Source organism: Danio aesculapii, chromosome 10, assembly GCF_903798145.1.
Source record: "Danio aesculapii chromosome 10, fDanAes4.1, whole genome shotgun sequence".
Taxonomy (NCBI): Eukaryota; Metazoa; Chordata; class Actinopteri; order Cypriniformes; family Danionidae; genus Danio; species Danio aesculapii.
The window spans coordinates 33276765-33299825 of record NC_079444.1 but is presented as its reverse complement, the minus strand read 5'-3'; the positions used below and the strand labels follow the sequence as shown (position 1 = coordinate 33299825).

Below are 23061 nucleotides of genomic sequence, written 5' to 3'. Positions count from 1 at the left end.
AATACTCATTATTTAAAAGTGTCAGTACCTTAAAGCCATTAAACACGTAGGCCAGGTCATCTGATCCCAGCTCTCTGTCTGCATTGGACGCTTGGTCTTGCCCCACCCAACTCTCATCTCTCCCACTGTTACTGCCTCAAACTCAAAGTACCATTTACCCTGCGTCACGGCGTAGGATTCTCTGCCCTAAACACACGGATCTTATCACTCCGGCCATTGCCACCCCCATGACCACCTGAAATAAATGACCACAGAAGCTTATGTGAGCAACAGTTTATAAATTTACTAAACAAATTAGGCATGTAATTTGACGGTGGACTCACTGCTCTCCTGGTCAGGTGGTCAATATTGTAGCCATTAGCCAATCAGAGTCCGCACGGCGCACATACGGTGTCACGATTGGTCTTTTTGTCTTTCATCAAGCAGATTGTAAGGCACAAGACGAGGGTTGCGCTTGTTCACAATATCCTAAAATGTGCAAAATCAGAAGAAGGTCACACAAACCCAACAGAAACTGAAATGAAATATATATTAAATGCAAAATTTTCTGAATATTTTTAGAAGAGGAAGTTATTTAATAAAATAGTTGAACGAAAAATATAAAAAAAAAATTATAATAAGATAACTCACAACAAATGTTTTTACTTTTAATTATTGTTTTTATTTAGTTTCTACTGAAAAAATGGTGTGGCTATACCTGAATGATGCTGTAAGTCCACCCTTGGCGCACACGGTCTCGAGCCCAGACGTTGTGTCCATTTTCAGCCAGCCTTTCCACAAGTGTGTTCTGATTTGGTGTGAGCTTCACATGGTTGAGATCCAGTGGAGCAGGTTTATATCCATTACATTGCATATACCTACATTAATAATTAAACAAATACTAGGGTAAGTTGAGATCCTTACTTTACTCTTCACTATCATTTTGACATTTAACTACATCATTATTACAGGTTGTTTATTAGCATACACTACTGTTCAAAATGTTCAAGATTGGCATTTAGCAAATAAAGAGTGTTATATTGTATCTCATTTTAAATTCTAAATCTAAATAGCATTTATACTGTCACTTCTGATCAATTTAATTCAACCTTGCTGAATAAAAGTATAACATTTTGAGGTCCGTAGCCAGCCCAGTGAAAAGGGTGGTTCTTTTTTATCAAAAAGTGGACCTTTTTGCAGTTATTCACTTTATTTTCTATTAAATTATGAGATTTAAATACTGCATTTTAGTGATATTTAAGCACAATCATAAACACACATCATAAACACACTTTTTTACATACCAAAAAATATATATTCCTAAAGATTTAGAATAAAGAAATATGAAAAAAAAATCATCATCATCATATTTCATTGGGTAAGAAAATAGGAATTCATAAAAATTTTAAATTAAAAACTGTAGTCTATTGTCATTTGTTAAGCAAATAACTAACTAGTTAGCACATTTTACTTTCCTCAGTCAGAATTTGGCTATTTGAATAATAAAAAAAACATAATAATAATAATAATAATAATAATAATAATAATAATAAAATAATAATAATAATAATAATAAATGTAGAGATTCATGATTTTTTGAAAATGTATGGATAACAATAATAACCAAATTAGTATTCAAATTAATTTGAATACGGGCCACTTTTGGTGCGTCACACTTTTTAGTTGATCATTTTTAGTTTCAAGAATAAGATTCAAGATTTAGAATAAAAGTTACTTGTAAAATGTTTTCTATATTTAGCAACAATACAGTAGGTCAGTAGCGAAAGATACGTCAGATTCTTATGTTTTCTTGCACAGCTGGATGTTGAACCTATGAAAAATAATTGTTTGCATTGAACAAAACTGATTAGCTGAAGTCACACCGAAGCGACAGCCGACGGAGGATTTCACTTGGTCTTAAAGCCTTTTTCGATAGGTTATTTTCATTATTTATATTGGCACAGCAGTCAAAAACAGACAAATGAGCTCAAGTACGGGCTCAAGTACATATTTTGGCCCTTTGTCAGTGAGGGATGGGTCTTTCGAACCACCGGAAAATATATATACACAAACAATTAAAACTTCATCACATTATTAGTTTTACATGTTCCTGAAAAATTCTGTAATACTGACGTTTTAGGAAGTTTGATCTTCTTCAAGTTCTCCTCTGCTTTTTCATCGCCCATGCCCACATGACACCCTAAAGCCAGAAGAGTCCTACAGAGACGATACAGAGATAAAGCGGTCATGTTTTTATGCTTCTTAAACACAGAAACAAACCTGTAAATGCTGTGTAATTTACTTACTTCAGCGTCTCTCCAGACATCGCCAGGTTGTAGCTCTTCTCAGGATCTGGGAGGCTCTGGAAGTCCACTAGACAGGGATGCAGCTTCTTGTTGTCATCACGAAACTGCAAGAGTGGGGACAAAACTGACATTCATTCATTTTCCTTTGGTTTAGTCCCTTCTTTGTCAGGAGTCGCCACAGCAGAATGAACCGCCAACTATTCTAGTGTATGTTTTATGCAGCAGATGCCATTCCAGCCGCAACCCAGTATTGGGAAACACCCATACACCCTCACATTCACACACTACGGCCAATTCAGTTCATCTAATATATTTACAGCGCATTTCTTTGGACTGTGGGGGAAACTGGAGCACCCGGAGGAAACCCACACATGGGGAGGCAAATGCCAACTGGCCGAGCGGGGATTTGAACCAGTGACTTTCTTGCTGTGAGGCGGCAGGGCTAACCACTCAGCCAGTGTAAACACAATGAAACTGTCTTCACTGTGCACTTAATTAAAGGTTGCCTGATATACCATTAAATGCACAGCTTTGTTTGATGTGTGATGTCATTTCAGGTGTAATTTCATAGTTCAACTATAAAGACAGGGTGGGACATATTGTATAGCCCCTCACATTTTTTTACAAATAGCCAATAGCATTTTATTTATATCACAGTTCAGTCAGTCTTTGAGGTAAAGTGGATCTGCAAGGTGAGTGTACCAAGGTTTTTGGTGTTGCTCCTGTAGTGTCTGGATGGTTTAATGACATTATTGTCGTACGGGACACAAAAACTTACTTACATATTCGGATATTCCTATACTTACAAAAACAGCTATTAGCAATGAGAAGTAACATAAAAGACAACAGAGGCGCCTACGGCAGAGAGTTCGAAGAGGACAAGGACGATGTACTGAAGTGGGTCAATTTTCTGCTGACCATAAAGGTAGAAATGGCCCAGATGACACTTCTGACCAACTATTACAATCGAAAACTGGAAGAAGACTGGGAGCGTTATCTTCAGAAAAAGAGGGGTTAGGGGTTAGGATAGGGGTTTTTCACCTTTATTATGACAGGACAGTAGAGAATTCAGACAGCAAAGCCTTGGTAGCAAAGAGAGGGGAAGGGTCGGCATAGGACGTCAAGCCGGAATCGAACTCGGGTCACCGTGAGCACATTGGTGCTATATGTCAGTGCGCAGTCCCACTAGGCTACTGGCACTGCCAGAAAAAGATATTCTTTGCCAACTAGGAGCTATGATCTTGGAGGACAAGACTGCCTAGTAGACTGCCCTGATGCTGATGCAATAGAAGAAATGCTTTGCTACGTTTTTATTCGAATGTATCATCATAGAGAGAGAACAAAAAGGGATTTCTATGTATTAACTTATATCCTCAAGTATATCAAACTTTAGATATCCTGAAGTATAATCAAACACTTATTCTTCTTTTTCACTTGATTTATTTTATTAATAAAAGTGTGTTTTATTAATTTTCTTCACTGGAGTGGACATTGGCTTCATCTGCAGAACCCATCAAGATACCTTGTGTGGTAAGGTATGAATCTAATTTATTCCTTAAACAACATCACAAAAGATGGTCCTAACAAAACTCTAGCTAAGAAATACAGCCAAGAGAGGATTCTGGTTTCTTTATTTAATTAGGGTATTAAATAAAGGCATCCAGCACACTCCCCGGATTGTTGCGACCAATAAAGATGCAGGAGTTCAGATCAACACTTTTCTAATATATGTTTAGAAGAAGCCACAGTTTGATCATTGAGTGACATGTGGATGAGTGACTGATTTCAACCATGTCTTGTAGGTGGCGGGACACTATAGATACTAGAGAGCATTTGATTGGTCAGAATATCTGATGAAAAGTTTAATTCAATCGTAAGATCATGAACATTGTTGATTCCTATTGGCAGAATTGAGTTTATATCTTCTAAATGTTTTGGAGTGCATTGTAGCATATAGATAAAATTAAGATGTATTGATGCCAACATTCAAGAAACCTTTTAATTTGAATTTTAAGAGTACTTTAAAGGGATATTTCACCCAAAAATGAAAATTATGTCATAATTTACTCTACCTTTATGAGTTTCTATTTTCTTTTGAACACAAAAGAAGATATTTTGAAAAATGTTGGAAACCTGTAACAATTGACATTCGTAGTATTTGTTTTTCCCTGTATGGAAGTCAATGGTTAAAGGTTTTCAACTTTCTTCAAAATATCTTCTTTTGTGCTGAACAGGAAAGAAAAACTCATGGTGTGTAAATAGCGAGTAAACTTTCATTTTTGTGTGAACGATCCCTTTAATATGATTTATATAGTTTTAGATATATTAATACTTTGTGTCATTTTTTCAAAGACCCATTACTCCATATGTGTGAACTATCCCTTTAATATGATTCTTAAAGCTATATATTACTGTATATTAATAATTTATGTTATTTAAAAAAAACTCACTAGTCCATATGTCCAACCCTGTTCGATTCGAGTGACAGCCCACAGCTCATGGCTATTTTCAGCCAGTTTCTCTCTGATACGCTCTAGATGTGGAGGAAGCACAATCTGTAGAAGTAATAGAGATGGCAAAATCAATACAGTAGATGACACATTTATACAGCCATCTAATTAAATGAAATCAAACCTGCACAGTGTCCACCGGACATGGAGTGAAGGCGGTGTGGGAGAGAGACTGTGTCGGTCCCAGCAGGTTCCGGACACCATCGTTGTCATGCTTGTACTCTTTAATGGGTTCAATCCGCAGCTTGTCTTTGGGAAGAACTGCCTCATAGCACGGGGCATAACCTGGAGGAGGGAGGAATTTGAAGTCTCCGTGTCGTCCGCCAAGGAGAAAACGCACTCTGTAATGACAAAAAGAAAATGTAATTAAATTAACATTTTTTCTTATTAAAACTGTTGAAATAAGTAGTGGTTGAAGAATATTGATTTATTGGTCAAAGGTCAAAATAAAAAAGGTGTCATGTTTTCAGACGTTTAATCTTTATTTTAAACAACAAAATACCAAAGTTTTCATTTCAAAAGAATTAAAAAAAAATTTATATTGAAATCAATAAATGAAATATTTTAGATTTTCAATCACAACAAATAAAAACATTTAATATTTTCTTATCATTTGCAGGCTAAAAAAGTACTAAATTTGCAAGAAAAGTTATCAGAACTAAAATTTTACTTAACAGCACAGGAAAACCCGCATAACAACTGTAGAAATGAGGTGAACTCTTTTTAAATTAACATTTAATTAATAAACAAACTAGAAATTAATATGAAAATATGGCAGGATGGTGGCTCAGTGGTTAGCACTGTCGCCTCACAGCAAGAAGGTCACTGATTCGAGCCCCAGCTGGGCCAGTAGGCATTTTTGTGTTGAGTTTGCATGTTCTCCCCGAGTTGGCGTGGGTTTTCTCTGGGTGCTCTGATTTCCCCCACAGTCCAAAGACGTGTGCTTGAATGTGCTTGAATAAGCTAAATAGACCGTAGTGTATGTGTATTGGTTTTTCCCAGTACTGGGTTGCGGCTGGAAGGGCATCTGCTGTGTAAAACATATTCTAGATAAGTTGACGATTCATTCCGCTGTGTGTGACCCCTGATAAATAACGGAAAATTTATGAATTTCGTAAACCGAACATGTACTGTATATGAAAACAAAAGCTAATATAAGATTTCTTGAGACTCAAACTCTCAGACAGAACTTAAAACTCAGAATCTCTCCAAAATTGGTAAATTTAGCTGTGAATTAGACACTGTTAAAGATAAACGCGCATTTGCTGAATTTGCTTACACTGATTCCTAACAACACTAATATTTTTTCTTCTGTCTGATCATTTATTCAAAATATCAACAACCAAACTCAAAGATCTTACTTTATCCCCGCTGAGAAGCTGACCACGGGGAAGAAAAGACCATCCAGATTGAAGTTCTCGAACATGCCTTGAACGGGATGTCCATTAATCCGAAAGGAGATGCTGGGAACGCTCAGATCCAAACAGCAGCTCACCACATCCTCAGCCGAGAGAATGTGTTGGCTGGGTGATGTCACCTGACGTGGTACACGACCTGACAATAGAGAATAATGCTATATTTCACACTGACCTTTAAAAAATAATAATTTGATTAAGTTCTGCCATTTACAGGAGTGATCAGTTGTATCATTCACAAATTATTGGTATTAAACTTTTATCAATTGTATTTTATTCCATCTTAATTAAAGGAAACATTTATTTTACTATTCGATTTTAGAATACAACGTATAATTATGTGTGCTGGTATGAACATGTATGAGTCATTTTGCATGTATAATTGTATTTAATTTTTTTTTTTGCTTTTTTTAATGTGACACTTCCTAAAAATAATGCATCAATAATGTTGTTTCTGAAAAGACTTATCAAAGACTGTAAAAATCTCACTTGGTATCTGGTAAATAATAGTAGTGTAGTTTTTTTTTGGTTTGTTTTTGTATTGCAGCTTCTAGGTTTACATACAGATGTATTTTAGATAGGGTTATCCACGTTGGGTACACAAAACAACCAAACATAGGAATCCAGAAATTGTAAGAATTTTATAAATAAATAAATAAATGAATACGAAACTTACGTTAAGGATTTAAAGACATAAGAACAATCAAAACAATACACTCATAAATGTTTTATAAAAAAACTAAACGAAATCAGATAATATTAATCTGTTGCTTTTCTATTGCAATGCAATTGTGTATTTACTATTTGTTAACCCATATTGTGTACACTGGATATTGCTGCTATTTGAACATGTTTTGTGTACTTTATAATTACCATTTTACTTGATCATGATTAATTTTATTGTTACTTTTATGGTTGTGTGGTGATCTTGAGTCGGCTATTGCTGTGAATCAAACTGCCCCTCGGGAACAATAAAGAATTTCCAATCCAATCCACTTCTTTTTTTAGTAGCATAGTTTTCACATAAAAAACACAACTGTGGCATTATGTAAATAATAATCCATTTAATGGGTTAAAATGTTTTAAATTAATGCATTTTTGTTAATTATCATCAGGACTGACGCAGGGGAATCTATCTCAGTGAATTATTTTTAAAATATGATACTTTTATGATGTTTTTTGACAAACATTTTGTCCTCTATGGGCCAATATGAAACATTTCAAGGATTAATTCTCACCAGTCCACAGATTTAACCCATCGAAACCATAAGAGTGCAGATCATCTCCAACTCCATTGCCTCCCCATCCTTCGCCACCTCCGGGATACGGGCTGTAGCCCTCGGTCAAAGCCCAGCCAACACGAAGGTGAAATGGATGAGCGGTCAGGAAAGACTCCACATGGTCTACGATCAACTCATAGTACCACTTCTTATACTGAGTCGAGCCTTCACATGTGCCCAGAAAAATGTTGGGTCTCATACTGAAAAACACCAAACATGAGCTTCAAACTCTCTTTATGCAGGGATGTAAAATGTTTGAGTAATATTTCTTGATTGCCGTTATTAAGTATTATTTTTAGGGGATTTGAACTTTACTCAGGTAAAGTACAATTAAAACTGATTACTTTCACTCAAGTGCAATAAAGAAGAAGAAACAATTAAGAAGAAACTGTCATTTTTATTACTCCTTGCAATTCTATATAATTGACAGGAATTGTATTTGACTTTTAATTAGATCTTCATACAATAAAACAAATATTCACAAATATTAATTTTCCATAGCCCAATATCTGTTAGTTGTCTGTTTAATATATTGGCAGAATGCACAATATTAAGTGCAAATAAAATCCAGTAAATAGAAGTTGATTTACAGCTATTTTAGTGACAAAAGTATATTTAATTGTTTTGTCTTTTATGTTTTTCTGAAACAAAATCTTCCAAAAAAAGTGTTAAAATGAACATTAAATGTTAAATTAAATGTAAAGCATAATTATGATCTTTTTATGAGTGTATAAATGCTATTATAAAGTATATAGTAACTATTATATATTTATATATATATGATGTTTTTGACCTTTGTCATTGCATTTGTTTTTGCTTTTCACCCTTAACCAAACTTTGTATAACTTTGGATATTTTAATGTGATAGAAATAAAAAATCATCTCACTTAAGTTTTATACTTAATAGGATATTTAATTAAAATTTAATTTTGGATTTTTTTTTTCACTCAAAATCTTTCACTTGAGTATCATTTTTAAGTACTTTTTACACCCCTGCTTTTATCAAAAATATAACTTTTAGTTATACTAAGCCAGACCTGGTAACATAATTGATGATGTTGGTCTGAAGTAGAAGATCCCGTCCAGGAAGCAGGTTTTCAGTGATCAGATTCTGATTGGACCTCACGGCAACACCATTACACACACATAAAGAGCAGAGGACATCTAAAACCTACACAGCAGAGTATGTGGTCAGTTAAAATTGAAGACACAGTCCAGAAAGACTTCAGCCTAGATGATGAAAGGATATCAACCTTGTGATTGCGTCCGTGTTTGTCCAAAAGTGCAATGATTGATTTGATGTGGTTTTCCTGGATGATGTTAAGCACCTCAGGGCTTTCAATTAGGATACAATAAAGCACCTCCAGAATACCTGGCATATAAAACAAAGACATATACATTACCATTAAAAGTTTAGGGTCAAGAATTTCCTTTTAAAAGAATAAATATATTTTTATTCAGCAAGGATTAATTAACACTTAAACTACCAGAATTCTTTAACAGTTAGAATTTAATTCATTCTGGCTCTTTTTATTAAATTGTACCAAAGTATCATTTTTGTCACATTTATGTGAACTTATATTAAAAATGAAGCACTGAATATCTATTATCATATTTGATATTTTTCTAATATACATTCACCGGCCACTTTTATTAGGTACAACTGCTTGTTAACGCAAATTTCTAACCACATGGCAGCAACTCAGTGCAATTAGGCATGTAGACATGGTCAAGACGATCTGCTGCAGTTCAAACCGAGCATCAGAAAGTGGAAGAAAGGTGATTTAAGTGATTTTGAACGTGGCATGGTTGTTGGTTCCAGACGGGCTGGTCTGAGTATTTCAGTATTTCTTCATTTCTGCTGTGAAATTCGGTTTTCAGAATTTAGAATTTGGCGTCAACAACATAAAAGCATGGGTCCATCCTGCTTTGAAACAATGGTTCAGGCTGGTGCTGGTGGTGTAATGGTGTAGGGCAGGGGTCACCAATCGCGCTCCTGGAGGTCCGGTGCCTCAACACACCTGCCTGGGTGTTTCAAATATACCTAGTAAGACCTTGATTAGCTTGTTCAGGTGTGTTTGATTAGGGTTGGAGCTAAAATCTGCAGGACACCGGACCTCCAGGAACAAGTTTGGTGATCCCTGGTGTGGGGGATATTTTCTTGCCACACTTTGAGCCCGTTAGTACCAATTAAGGATTGTGTTAACGCCATAGCCTACCAGAGTATTGTTGCTGACCATGTCCATCCCTTTATGACCACAGTGTACTCATCTTCTGATGGCTACTTCCAGCAGAATAACATGCCATGCCATAAAGTATAAATCATCTCAGACTGGTTTCTTGAACATGACAATGAGTTCACTGTACCAATCCAATAGAGCACCTTTGGGATGTAGTGGAATTGGAGATTCATATCATGGATGTGCAGCCAATATATCTGCAGCAACTGCATGAAGCTATCATGTCAATATGGACCAAAATCTCTGAGGTATATTTCCAGTACCTTGTTGAATCTATGCCACCAAGGATTAAGGCAGTTCTGAAGGCAAAAGTGGGTACAACCCGGTACTACTGTAGTAAGGTGTACCTAATAAAGTGGCCGGTGAATGTAAAATTGTGTAAGAGCTAAAAAAAAAAAAAAATTGTTTTATTTTTCCACAATGAAAATGTTGTTAATGACTGTCTAAATGAAGTCTGCATTTTAATTATTTAATAATAATAATTATTAATTTTTCCATGCTTCTGACTGGCCATTTGTGTCAAAAATGTGTTGTATGTATCAGTGAGCAAATATAAACTATGCATACACTTTATGCAAAACAATTACCATTAAAAGTGCAGAACTGTGAAAGCTGTACTATTCATTTTACCAGTTATTTGGTTCTTTAAATAAATATACATCATTTATTTTATTTAAAAAATTAAACATCCTAGCTGTTTTTTTATGACAAATCTTCTAAAATCAATCTCAATCTCTCTTGGAGTCTTCTTACCCGAGGATGCCTCCAGACGATCCAATTTGCTGACCAACCAGTCAAGATTATCACAGAACAAAGCACAGTTTGCCCTGTTTCCTCTGATCAGAGATGCTGAAGGTGAAAAAGAAAACATTTTACAAGTGAATTACATTTACCTAACAACAGTACATCATTTTAAATTACATCATACAATCATGAGTAAACAGAGACAAACCGAGCAGCTCGTAAAATAAGTTGACGATCTCTTTCCACGACTCGGCTGCGTCCTCTCCAGCAAATTCAGAGAAGTGTGCCGAAGTGTTGTAGACATTCAACCGATCAACACAGTCCAACACGAGAGTGATCATGCCCTGTGCGACAAAGCAGAAGCTGATTTTGTGTATGTGCATTTAAATTTATTTATTTTTTGCTACATGCACTGAATGAAAATATTGGAATTTTTTCTTTGTATCTATATACATTTGAGGATGTCTAACCTCCTCTTGGAAGAGATTCTGGCGGTTTCTTAAGGAGCGCAGTTTGGTCTGTTTTTCCTCATGTTCAAGCTCCTCTTCTGGAGGCCGGAAATAGAAGATGAGATCCTGCAAAGACAGAACTATGGCGTCTAGAGGCAGAGAAGGGGACGGTCCTGGAGATTTACTCTTCCCGCTTAGAGAGTCCAGACCCCTGCAACAACAAGCAAATGTTTTTTAACCATACCATATACCCATACAACATTTTTAGCTAAACCAGTGAAGGGCTGAATAGTTGGTCGGTCAGTTAACATTTTGAGCAACGGTTTAACAATTAACGTTTCCTAGTGAGATTACAACAATGATCTTTTTTTCAACTTATTTTTAAGCTTATCTAAGCCTGTATTAAACATATTAGTATGTATTATTTATGTGGAACTCTTATTTTGAAAATGGGAGAGGCAGTGAGACCAAAACGAAGTGTTCATAGCTCGACAGAAAGCAAAATGTAGAATATATGAATTCTACATTTATTCAGCTCTACTCCGAACTGTTTAACTTCAGCTTTTGTTAGTTTAATGCGTATATTGTGACATTTGTTGAATATGTTTGTTATGGGACAACAAACACATGTACACTGACTGGCCACATTATTAGGTACACCTGTCCAACTGCTCGTTAATGCAAATTTCTAATCAGCCAATCACATGGCGGCAACACAATGCATTTAAGCATGTAGACATGGTCAAGACAATCTGCTGCAGTTCAAACAGAGCATCAAAACGAGGAAGAAAGGTGATTTAAGTGACTTTGAAGGTGTCAAGGTTGTTGGTGCCAGACCGGCTTGTCTGAGTATTTCAGAATCTGCAGATCTACTGGGATTTTTAAGCACAATTATCTCTAGGGTTTACAGAGAATGGTCCAAAAAAGAGAAAATATCCAGTGTGTGGCAATTCTGTGTGCGCAAATGCCTTGTTGATGCCAGAGGTCAGAGGAGAATGGACAGACTGGTTCAAGCTGATAGAAAGGCAACAGTAACTCAAATAACCACTCGTTACAACCGAGGTATGAGGAAGAGCATCTCTGAACACACAACACGTCCAACCATGAGGCGGATGGGCTACAGCAGCAGAAGACTACACCGGGTGCCACTCCTGTCAGCTAAGAACAGGAAACTGAGGCTAAAATTTGCACAGGCTCACCAAAATTGGACAATAGAAGATTGGAAAAACATTGTCAATCAGGACCAAAATCTCTGGGAAATATTTCCAGTGCCTTGTTGAATCTATGCCACGAAGGATTAAGGCAGTTCTGAAGGCAAAAGGGGGGCCAACCCGGTACTAGTAAGGTGTACCTAATAAAGTGGACGCTGAGTGTAGACTGCTGAGTATACAGTAAGTGTTTAATAGATGTTTATGCATCGTGTCATATCACTCAGCTCAAACTGTAATTTGTCTGTAGTGAAAGAAAGCCAATACACTTTATAAAACTCACCTGTTTTTGCAGAAATTTATATTAATTCCTACCTGATTTTTCCACATACATTAAACATTAAAATACATTAAAATACATCTCTTTCTGTCCATTTTGTCAAGTAAAATGCTAATTTAACACCAAAGTAGAGCTAGCTTTTTATTTTAGTGGTAATTCATGTGGTTATAAATGAACATCTAAAACTATTTGTGGAATTTGTTTTTCCTTACTTAAGCCACACACCTACCATACAATACAATTTAACATATAAAATCAATGCACTCTATATTAAAAAAAGTATGCAATGTATGAAAACATTGTTAAAGGGAACGATCATCCAAAATGAAAATTCTATTATCCTATACTCCACCTCTAGGTGTATTATTTTGTGTAATATGACTTTGGACAAAAAAAAAAAAAGAAAACATACTTAATGAACTGAGTGAAAAGTCCTGCCGTGTTGTAGATCATTCTGGCAGCCTGCGATTCAGCTGTCTGGGACCGAGCCACAGTCAAAGCATCATCCATGTGACCCTCCTGATGCAGGATAGCCTGAGGAAAAAAAAAACACATTCACATAGACAAAGTCTGCGATCTGTGATATTTTATGTTAGAATTTACACCAGTAAGTAATGATTTTACTTTTTAACTGGTGTTTTAAGCACTTGATAGATGTTTTTGTCTTAATAAGGTGTCTGGTATTTCACGCAATCCCAAAAAAAATCATACTGGCCACAAACTTTAGTGTTCATTAGGCTAGTACTCTTACTTTCCTCTTCAGTGGTCCCAACCGAGCAGACTTGGCATCCACCGAGGCGTATGTGAGCCACAGGCTTGTAGAGACATGCTGCACAAAGCACATGGACTCGCCATACTTGATCTCTGGGATCCCCATTCCCTCCACATCACGTTTCTGAGCTACTTCTGTCTTCTCCTGCTCAGTCACACGACATTAGTTTGGAAAGATTCTCTTAAAACAGCAACATCCCAAAGACAGCAAGTTAGAACAGACCTTTGATGCACGAAAGCAGAAAGCTGATTGCTTCGTATTGGCTTTTTCCGCATCCACTATCAAGAGTCCTTTTTCTTCGTCCAGACACAGATACCTGCCTGTTGTGATGTGGCGCACCCTGAAAGACTGACCCCACTTCATGTGGCTACCACTCCATCTGTGTACAAGGAGATTAAACATCAGCTTCGTAGGGCACAAGACTGGAGGTGAGATGGACCATGCACCAGTCAATTTTGAGATTTTGGGCTTCTGGTTATTCAGTATAATGGAAATTAAAACATTTAAAATGAAGTGTTTCTTTTATAGCACTTCATCAATTTGTGTCTGTAGGTTTCCATTACATTACATCTTTTTTTTTTTCTCCTTCGCTGAGCCATAAATCTCACTTCACCAGTACTTACATAAACTAAACTTCACAGTTTTATTCATATCTGTATTTTGAATGCTTCTACAGAGGGATATTCCAATAGATAAATTGTCTTATGATTATATAGGGCTTTTTTTTATGGCTGATTTTGATATGTCCTGAATTATTAAGTGATAAAATACGATTCTCAAATCCAAGTAGTAATAACTTCATCCAATGTTCAGATTTGTATGTTAAAAATGTATGACATTTAGTCAGCTTGAATTAAATACTGCTTCATTTGCAAGTAACATGCATTTTAGAGAACTTGATGCACACAAAAAATATCTGCAATTTTTATTGTAATCAACTGAGGAAGTAGGGTGATAAACATAAGTTATTTTGTACCCTATTTACCTGCAAAGCTTTGACTTTTTAAAAATTCTTTATTTTTATTGAAAAAAACATACAGTACCGCCTAAATCCTTACAAGAACGAGATGGACCATAAATCAAAGTTCTTTTGGAAGTACCCTATAACAGTGAATTTAGCTTACTACCAAAAGGAACTCAAAACCTTCCTTCCACCCATCTGACATTGATCAAAATGTTTGTGGAAGGTTCATAAAAAAATCTAATAAAAGACATATTATACTTGAATAACATTTACAATCATAATATGGAACTGGCTGAGACAAAAATTAAAAATTGAAGCAAGATGTAAATGCATAATGAGACCAAAAGAGACATTATAAAATAATTATAAGATAAATATAAAATGAATAATGAAATGAATTTATCATACAATAAAGTCTTGTAAAAGTCTACATCAGTTCAGTCTATCTGCAAAAATAGTATGAATAGTTCCCAAATCTTGTTAAAAATAGACAATTTTAGAATCTCAGTTCCTCTAAGTGTAACATATTTCCAAATACTCTAGCACACATTTCAAAGGTGGAGACAGCATCAAATTTCCACATTTGTAAAATGAGTTTTTTTTTGCAATACATATACAAATAGAACTTTTGACTATATAAAGAGAACAAACCCAATGCGAAGAGGCTCCAATCTCCAGAGAGATCTGGCATGGCTGCACACGGCTCCACCTTCATAGTGAGCATTTCTATATAAAAAAACACAGACACACACACACACACACACACACACACACACACACACACACACACACACGCGCACGCTCACACGCACACGCACACGCACACGCACGCACACACACAAGCACGCACGCACACACGCACACACGCACACACGCACACACACACACACACACACACACACACACACACAATGCAGAAAGAGTAAAGATTGTTTGTGGTGTAGATTAACTGTTTAATTAAAGTAGCATATGGCTTTAAACTGTATCTCACCGTCTCTGGTCGTCTCCTTGCTCAGCACCAGGAATTGTTAAACACTCATCCATGTGCCCGTGGAAAAGACGAAGAACATGCCCTCCAGTCAGAAACCCTTAATAATGCAAAACATTGCTGTAAAGACGCTGAAAAAATTTAAACGGGCAATTTTAATGATGCATATTAATATTGTGTGCTTAATATATTTTAACATTACATGTGTAAATAAGGAAAAAGGCGGGCAAAAATATTAGTATTTTATTATTTTTCAGCTGTAATGTAACCTTTTAAATTTTACATTATGTAATATTTGTTATTTGATTCTATTTAGCAAATTATTCATTAAATACTCTATGTATATAACAGGCATATACAAGTATATTCAAAGACAACAAAAACATTCAAGCAAAAATCTGAAAATGGACTACATGATTACATGGTACTTATAGAGAAGACACCCACTAAATGCAATTCAGTGTAACAATAGCAAATATATTATCAAAAAAAGAAAAAGTTAAATATATATATACGTATATTCTGGCATATTTAGAAGAGCAATCATTTGATGGCATTTTAACAGACTGTTTTAAAGGATTACAGTGCAATGCCAAAATACTAATGTGTAACTGTGATTTTAAAACTTTATACACTATTGTTCAAATCACTATTTTTTCCCAGCCAAATTCTACTATCCTGGAGTCTTGTTTATAAAATTTGCATAGAAACCTACCTAAAAGTGAATGTACACCTGAATTAAATCTTAATTATTTATTAATAAATATGGCTCATATGATGAATTATATGCCAGTATAAGTTAAATATGCTTACTTAAGAGTTTACCTACAGTCATGCACATTCTCCTATCAAGTTTGTTTTTATAGATCATAACTTTTGAGTGGGATGTGGCATACGTACCGCCCCCCCCCCCCCCCCCCCCTCCATTTTTTTTGTGCATATGCCACTTTTATAAATAAGACCCATGATGATTTTGAAATGATTTTGTCCCAGCAACCAAAAAAACTGTGTTTTCAGCTTACCTTCTGCCAGCTCACAGCCTGAACAGACTGGGTTCATGTTCCAAAGGGTCTGCATGAAAGAAGCATCCACCATCAGGTCTCCGCTGGCATAAGAGAGGTGCTGTTGACAGGACAGATGTTTCAGGCAAATATGCAACATTATTCGATCCAAAACAGACTGAGTTGATTATTTACACAAGCCTCACCAGATATCTCTCAGAGGACACGCTGACCAGAATAATATCATCGCCCACCCTGACCTTCTCACCCTCTGACCTCTGCTTGGATGCAGGATGAATGGTCCACCAACAGGCCTCACCTAGAAGATAACGGACACCTTTCATTTAGATTTCCCTTTACGAGCACACTGTATGTTTGTATTGGTGATCGAATGGAAATCAGACACCTGTGGAGTCCTCCTGCAGGCCCACATCAAAGGCCAGTTTGTCTGTGAGGGATCTTGATGTGGTCAAGCAACTAAGGTACTGCATCATGTGAAGAAATCAAGTGAAAATCAACATAAATATTGTTTATTTTGCAGTTTAGCTTAAAGCAGTGGTTCTCAATTCCAGTCCTCTGGGGCCCACCCACCCTGCATTTTCCTTACTTAACACGCCTGATTCAGATCATCAACTCGCTAACTGTTCCTTGTGTGTCAAATAGGATCCTTGTGATCCTTGTGTGTCAAATAGGAGAGACATACAAAATGTGCAGGACATGAAGGCCAGATGACCGGAATTGAGAAGCACTGGCTTAAAGGAACATTCAACTTTTTTTTTAGAAAAGGTTCATTTTACAACTCACAAAGAGTTACACCGATGAGTTTTACCATTTTTGAATCCCTTCAGCTGATCTCCAGGTCTGGCGGGAGAACTTTTAGCTTAGCTTAGCATAAATCATTGAATCAGATTAGACTATTAGCATCTCACTCAATAGACTCAATGTCACTACAGAAGAGTCAAGCTTTAAATACGAAAATTATGAAAGCTCTTTTTTTGAGTGAGATGCTAACAGTCTAATTCAATTCAATTATTTATGCTAAGCTAAGCTAAAAGTGCTCCATTCAGACCCGGAGATCGGCTGAATAAATTAAAAAATGGTAAAACTTAACTGTTTACCTCTATGGGTCTTATTTCCTTTCTTTTTTAAGTGGATTGTTCCATTAAAGGGGCTGTATGTACAATTAGGAAATCATTGATAAAAGTGACAACGGTGGCCATTAAGTGAACTGCAACCAATACAGTACAATACAATAAAGAATACAGAAGACACACACTGTAAAAAATGCAATAGTCCACACAATTGATTTGTGTTGGTACAACATGAAAGAATTAAGTTAACTTATTAGTTTTTACAAATTTAAGTAAATTAAACATAAAACAATTTAGTTGTCCCAAAAAAACACAAGAATTGTGCTGTTTCGGCTCATTTTAAATAAGTTTGAACAAACAGCAAGCTTTTTTAAGTGTAGGCCTGTGAGATTATAGGTCAAATGAATCTTTTTCTGTGCATGACCCATTTGTGTTGCATTACAGAATACCTCTTACTACGTTATATAAAACATTTGATTAGAATTTGTGTGATGTTTCACAAAAGAGAGGTCTTGGGATTGTTGCGAGTTAATGTAAACATTAAAATCCTGTTTAAAATGCTTCTTATATAAATCTGTCTACAAGCTTTTAGACAGTCAAGGACAGAGATGCCCAAACTAGGGTCCCAAAGTTGCCCCATGGTAATCTTTGATTGGCCAGCCATCCCTGAGAAAAGAGGGAAAATGATGGCAAGGTAGAGATTGTAATTTCAAATTTAAATGTAATCTTTTTTTTGTTTGTTTTATTGTTAAATTACAAAAAAAAAACCTAACTGAAATTAAATGTTTTAATTTAAATGCTGTAATTTAGTTTAAAATGTGAATACTGTCAGCCTACGAATAGAGGACAATGCAGACTTTGGTGAGCAAATCAAGGCAAAGGCAGATTCTGCTTGACTAGTGTATTCTCCATTGCACTTAATTGCACTGTGTTTTAAATGTGATTGTTTATGTTTTTATTGCAATAAGTTATAAGTTACACTGCCTTCGATAATACAATTTAAAGTAATGTTTTATATTTATTTTGAAATGTTATGAAATAAAATTGTTTGGTACATTTATCTTCGGCCCATGGCACTCAATGATATTTGGTTTTTGGCCCTTCATATGAAAAAGTTTGGGCACTGGTCTAGGACAGTGTTTCTCAACCACGTTCCAGGAGGAGCACCAACACTGCATGTTTCGGATGTCTCCTTTGTCTGTCACACCCACTACAGGTTTTTCAGTCTCTTCTAATGAGCTGCTGATCTGAATCAGGTGTGTTTGGTTAAAGAATATGAAAATGCCAGTGGTCCTCCAGGAATGTGGTTGAGAAACACTGGTCTAGGACATCATAAAAGTTTTTTTTATTCATTATAAGATTTTTATACACTGGCAACTAAAAAAGCTATTAAACTATTTCATTATTACAATCTATAACATACAGCCTCTTTAAAAAAAACTCCTCAGAGATTTGACCCACCATGCCAGAGTGAGTGTGTCTGAGTAGGATAGCGTGGCCATACAACAATGTGCGGTGGCCTCCTCCTTGTGAAGACTAGAAAGAAGGTAGAAAAACACAATTAAGATATGCAGACTATCTATATTATTATCTGCCATTATATTTCAAACTCCAACAAGACACATATGGTGTCCGAAATAACATGAAAATAAGGTACATTTTTAAACATATTTTGTGACCCTTAAAAACAAGTATGCCCAAAATTGCAGGAATAAAATTAAGATACAATTATGTAACCTATACCATAACTGCGATTGTCCAATTCTATCTAACCACAAATTTTAATATTTTTACCAAGAGATGCACAATATATTGACTGCCACTAGCCTTATTTTTAATGTTATTGACCCAGTAAGAAAATAATATTCTCACAAATTGTTTGTTCAGAAAAATGTATATCAAGATTTGTATTTATGTAACAGATTTGTATTTGTATTTATATTTCACCTGCATATATTGGTTATCGGCTTCAAAATGTAAAATGTTATGGGATATCATATCAGCCAAACATTCCACATCAGTGGTTGTATCCATAATGTTCATGCAACTAAAGCAACAAAACTGGATTGAAAAGAGGCTGTAATGTGAGGTAGAAACAGTAATAGTAATGAGCAAAACTCATTAGATTAATTGCAAGACAGAAACAGAAACATACCCATTTATCCAAATCGACTGCCTAAAACAACAGAGAAAACAAGGGAAGGAGAAGAAGGTGTCATGGTGGGGTTGAAAACAATGTGAAAAGTTTTTGGCTCATAAATGTACATTTTTTCGGATAACAATTGATAGGTAACCGAAACGTTTTTTATTAGTTAATTTTGATTTTATGAGAAAGGAAAATATCTTGAAGAATGTTGGAGAAAACTGCTATTGGCTTCCAAAGTAACTTTTCCCTACTATGGAAATCAATGGCTGATTTATTTATTTTTTCCCATAAATTCTTCAGTATATCTTATTTGGTGTTTAGTATAAAAGTTTAGAAGGACTTGAGTGTGAGTTAAATGGTGAATGCATTTTTGTGTGAACTTTGAGCCCATTCCTAATATATGTGCTCTGTACAAACCTCATTAAGCTCAGTTGTGTTAGCTAGCATCTCCTGCAGGGCCCGCACAGATAAAGACTGCTCCAGGATAAAGCAGCATATCGCCAGATCAGGAGGAACATTCTAGAATGACAAATGTGTGCAGAAAACTGGTCATCCGTACAATATCCTATATACAGTAATTTATGATTTCAGAATGCCGTTGCATACCTGGGCATTGGATGTAGTTTCTAAAAAACACAGACGATTCCCAAATCCCTCACAGGACAGACAGAGTTTAATCTGCTCCTTCAGGATAGTAGCTGTACACTGCAGGACCACCTGGTCATCCTACAAAGAAAATGGATGTAAGGTTTTTAAAGAAGCATTAAAGGGATTGTTCACCCAAAAAATTGTAATTATGCTGACATTTACTAGTATTTAATTTCAAAACTGTATGATCTTTTTTTGTAAAATATATATATATATATATATATATATATATATATATATATATATATATGTGTGTGTGTGTGTGTGTGTGTGTGTGTGTGTGTGTGTGTGTGTGTGTGTGTGTGTGTGTGTGTATTACAGTCAATGAGGATAGAATTTCTTCACTGTTTTTTGCCATATTTTATCACAAAGGTTATTATAATATTTAAGTAGACTTGTATAATATGCTTTCTATTCCTACAAATTCATTTAGACTCAAAAATGGGCCATCTAGAGCAGTGGTTCCCAAAGTGGGCAAGAAGGGGGGCTTGGGGGTTGCTTGATGATCAAAAAAGCTATCCGCCTTTACATTTTTTTCCCATTGAATTGCGACCCCTGAGATGATTATGTTATAATAAAGACACAGCAATACCATCAGATGCAGCAGATTGATTTTATTGGTGCCATGTTAAACTTTCTGACACCTTTGCAGAACTCAACATACATTAAAAATAAAGGCCACGACTGAATATGGAGGAAGGTCTCGAGTCACTGGCATTGTTATTTAGGGTGGGCTAAAAAGTTTGGGAACCCCTGATCTAGAGGGTGAAAAAACATTGACTTTGTTTTTGATTTTTGTTGAACTATGCAATTAACATCCGACTCAAAAGCTGGCCAAAATCAATTCTTTAATTATTTTATTCAATGAATATTGGCAATATGAAGATAAAGAGAGCACTGGGAGTAAATTAGGAACTGTTGAAATCCAATTCAGCATATGTTACACACAGCGGATGCCCTTCCAGCTGCAACCCAGTACTGGGAAGCACCCATACATTCACACACACACATACACTTTGGCCAATTTTTGTTTACCCAATTCACCTATAGCGCATGCCTTTAGACTGTGGGGGAACTAGAGCACCGGACACAATCGAACAAGGGGAGAACATGCAAACTCCACACAGAAAAGCCAATTGGCCCAGCCGGGACTCAAACCTGCGACCTTCTTGCTGTGAGGCATGTTCATAGCACACATCACTGCTACATAGAGCGGTAATTGTAACCTTGATCAGAGCAGCAAGAACCTAATCCTGAATGTGGCTCAGGTTACAGTCACAACACATGTGCGGAGGCTTAGATGTGGCCTGTCTGTAAAGACAGACTGATTTATATTTTGAAGCCATATAAGAAACTCAGAATTATTTAGTAAGTTAAATGAAATATACAATTTATAAGTGCTACTCAGTTTAACTCTCTAACTCAATCTCCATATACAAGCTGACCACAGAAAAGACTTAAAGCTCCCGTTAAGTGCTTTGAAATGTGCCTTTTATATTTGATGTGGAGGAGAGGGTGTGACACTTAGTAGCTCCTCCCCTTTCAAAAAAAAACAGCCAATAGCGTTTTTATTTTATTTTTTTATCACAGCTCTGCCAGTGAGAGCGGTTGAGCTCAAGTGCATCAAATGAGAAGCAAATGAGAAGGGTCTTGAAGGGGCGGGGCAGGTCAGATACTAGCGAGCATTTGATTGGTCAAGATTTGATAAGAAACTGAAGTATGAAGTGACGTCAAATAAATCCTTGATCCATTTAGGCGGAAGTAACGAACTGCAAACTTTGGATGTTTATATCTTTTGAATGTAAATTCTGTCACGGATTTGGAGCCCACTAGGTTATAAATATCCTTATGACTAACATCTAAAAAACTTTCTGGTAAATTCACAGGATCTTTAAGAACAAATACCCTCATAATTGATCCACTGATTCAGTTCAACAAATTCAATTCAATTCATGTTTATTTCTATAGCGCTTTTACAATGTAGATTGTGCCAAAGTAGCTTCACATAGAAGATCATCATAAATTGAAACAGTGCTGAAGTTCAGTTTAGTTCAGTTCACAACAAATATGATGTGTTGTATGAATATGTAATGTTAAATGTAACATGAACATAATTTTTTGGACAAATTTGGACAGGTCATGTCCTTGACAGGTCTGTGTAATGGTGTATTATATATGTAAGTGTGTCATCTGCTGAGATATTCCAGGGCTGGAATGTTACCCATCAGGCCGTGCAAAACCCTGTTCACACAGTGACACATTCTGCAAGCAACCTGAGACTCGGAGCTTCAGTCATGACAATATAGTCATTGTGAGACTGCAATGATAACATCTGACTTTAATAAGCATGAGTTTATCAATTATATGGACGGGACAAGCAGTATCAAATAAATAAGAGAAGCAAGTATATTTCATTTGTATCCCACTGAAGTTGTTTTTGGAAATATATTATTGTTTTGTAAATGGGGCAGTAATTTTTTAATAATGAGAATAAGAAACTTCTTTCAAAAACATACAAATTAAACCCCTATTATTATTATTATTATTATTATTATAAACCCCTATTATTAAACCCCTAACATTATAGATTTTAATAGAATATTTTTGTCTATAATGGGACATTTTAGATATTACAAAGTGCTGTGTATATATATATATATATATACGTATATATATATATATATATGTATATTTATATATATATATATATATATATATATATATATATATATATATATATATATATATATATATATATATATATATATATATAAATAAACACACACATATACATATATACATATATATATATATATATATATATATATATATATATACATATATACATATATATATATATATATATACATATATACATATATAGATATTTACATAAATACATATATACATATATACACATATATACATATACATATATATACATATATATACATATATATACATATACATATACATATACATATATATATATATATATATATATATATATATATATATATATATATATATATATATATAT

General features: G+C 35.3%; 1 protein-coding gene across 1 annotated transcript in view; it reads right to left on the bottom strand.

Moving 5' to 3' along the window:
* Window positions 1-393: 393 nt before the first annotated feature.
* The window catches only part of LOC130235918 (ryanodine receptor 1-like), a 26748-nt gene continuing 4080 nt past the window's right edge, over window positions 394-23061 (bottom strand). Inside the window, exons 2-26 of the mRNA XM_056466454.1 lie at window positions 19980-20099; window positions 19791-19892; window positions 19383-19403; window positions 18689-18763; window positions 16543-16621; window positions 16343-16455; window positions 16158-16257; window positions 15139-15235; window positions 14799-14873; window positions 13406-13562; window positions 13163-13327; window positions 12824-12945; window positions 10945-11134; window positions 10683-10818; window positions 10484-10579; window positions 8744-8862; window positions 8528-8661; window positions 7449-7690; window positions 6157-6349; window positions 4920-5136; window positions 4736-4840; window positions 2286-2389; window positions 2113-2196; window positions 698-857; window positions 394-468 (exon numbers count right to left, since the gene is read on the bottom strand). Of these exons, the coding sequence (XP_056322429.1) occupies window positions 394-468; window positions 698-857; window positions 2113-2196; window positions 2286-2389; window positions 4736-4840; window positions 4920-5136; window positions 6157-6349; window positions 7449-7690; window positions 8528-8661; window positions 8744-8862; window positions 10484-10579; window positions 10683-10818; window positions 10945-11134; window positions 12824-12945; window positions 13163-13327; window positions 13406-13562; window positions 14799-14873; window positions 15139-15235; window positions 16158-16257; window positions 16343-16455; window positions 16543-16621; window positions 18689-18763; window positions 19383-19403; window positions 19791-19892; window positions 19980-20099 (3081 nt within the window). The remainder of the gene's footprint in view (window positions 469-697; window positions 858-2112; window positions 2197-2285; window positions 2390-4735; window positions 4841-4919; window positions 5137-6156; window positions 6350-7448; window positions 7691-8527; window positions 8662-8743; window positions 8863-10483; window positions 10580-10682; window positions 10819-10944; window positions 11135-12823; window positions 12946-13162; window positions 13328-13405; window positions 13563-14798; window positions 14874-15138; window positions 15236-16157; window positions 16258-16342; window positions 16456-16542; window positions 16622-18688; window positions 18764-19382; window positions 19404-19790; window positions 19893-19979; window positions 20100-23061) is intronic.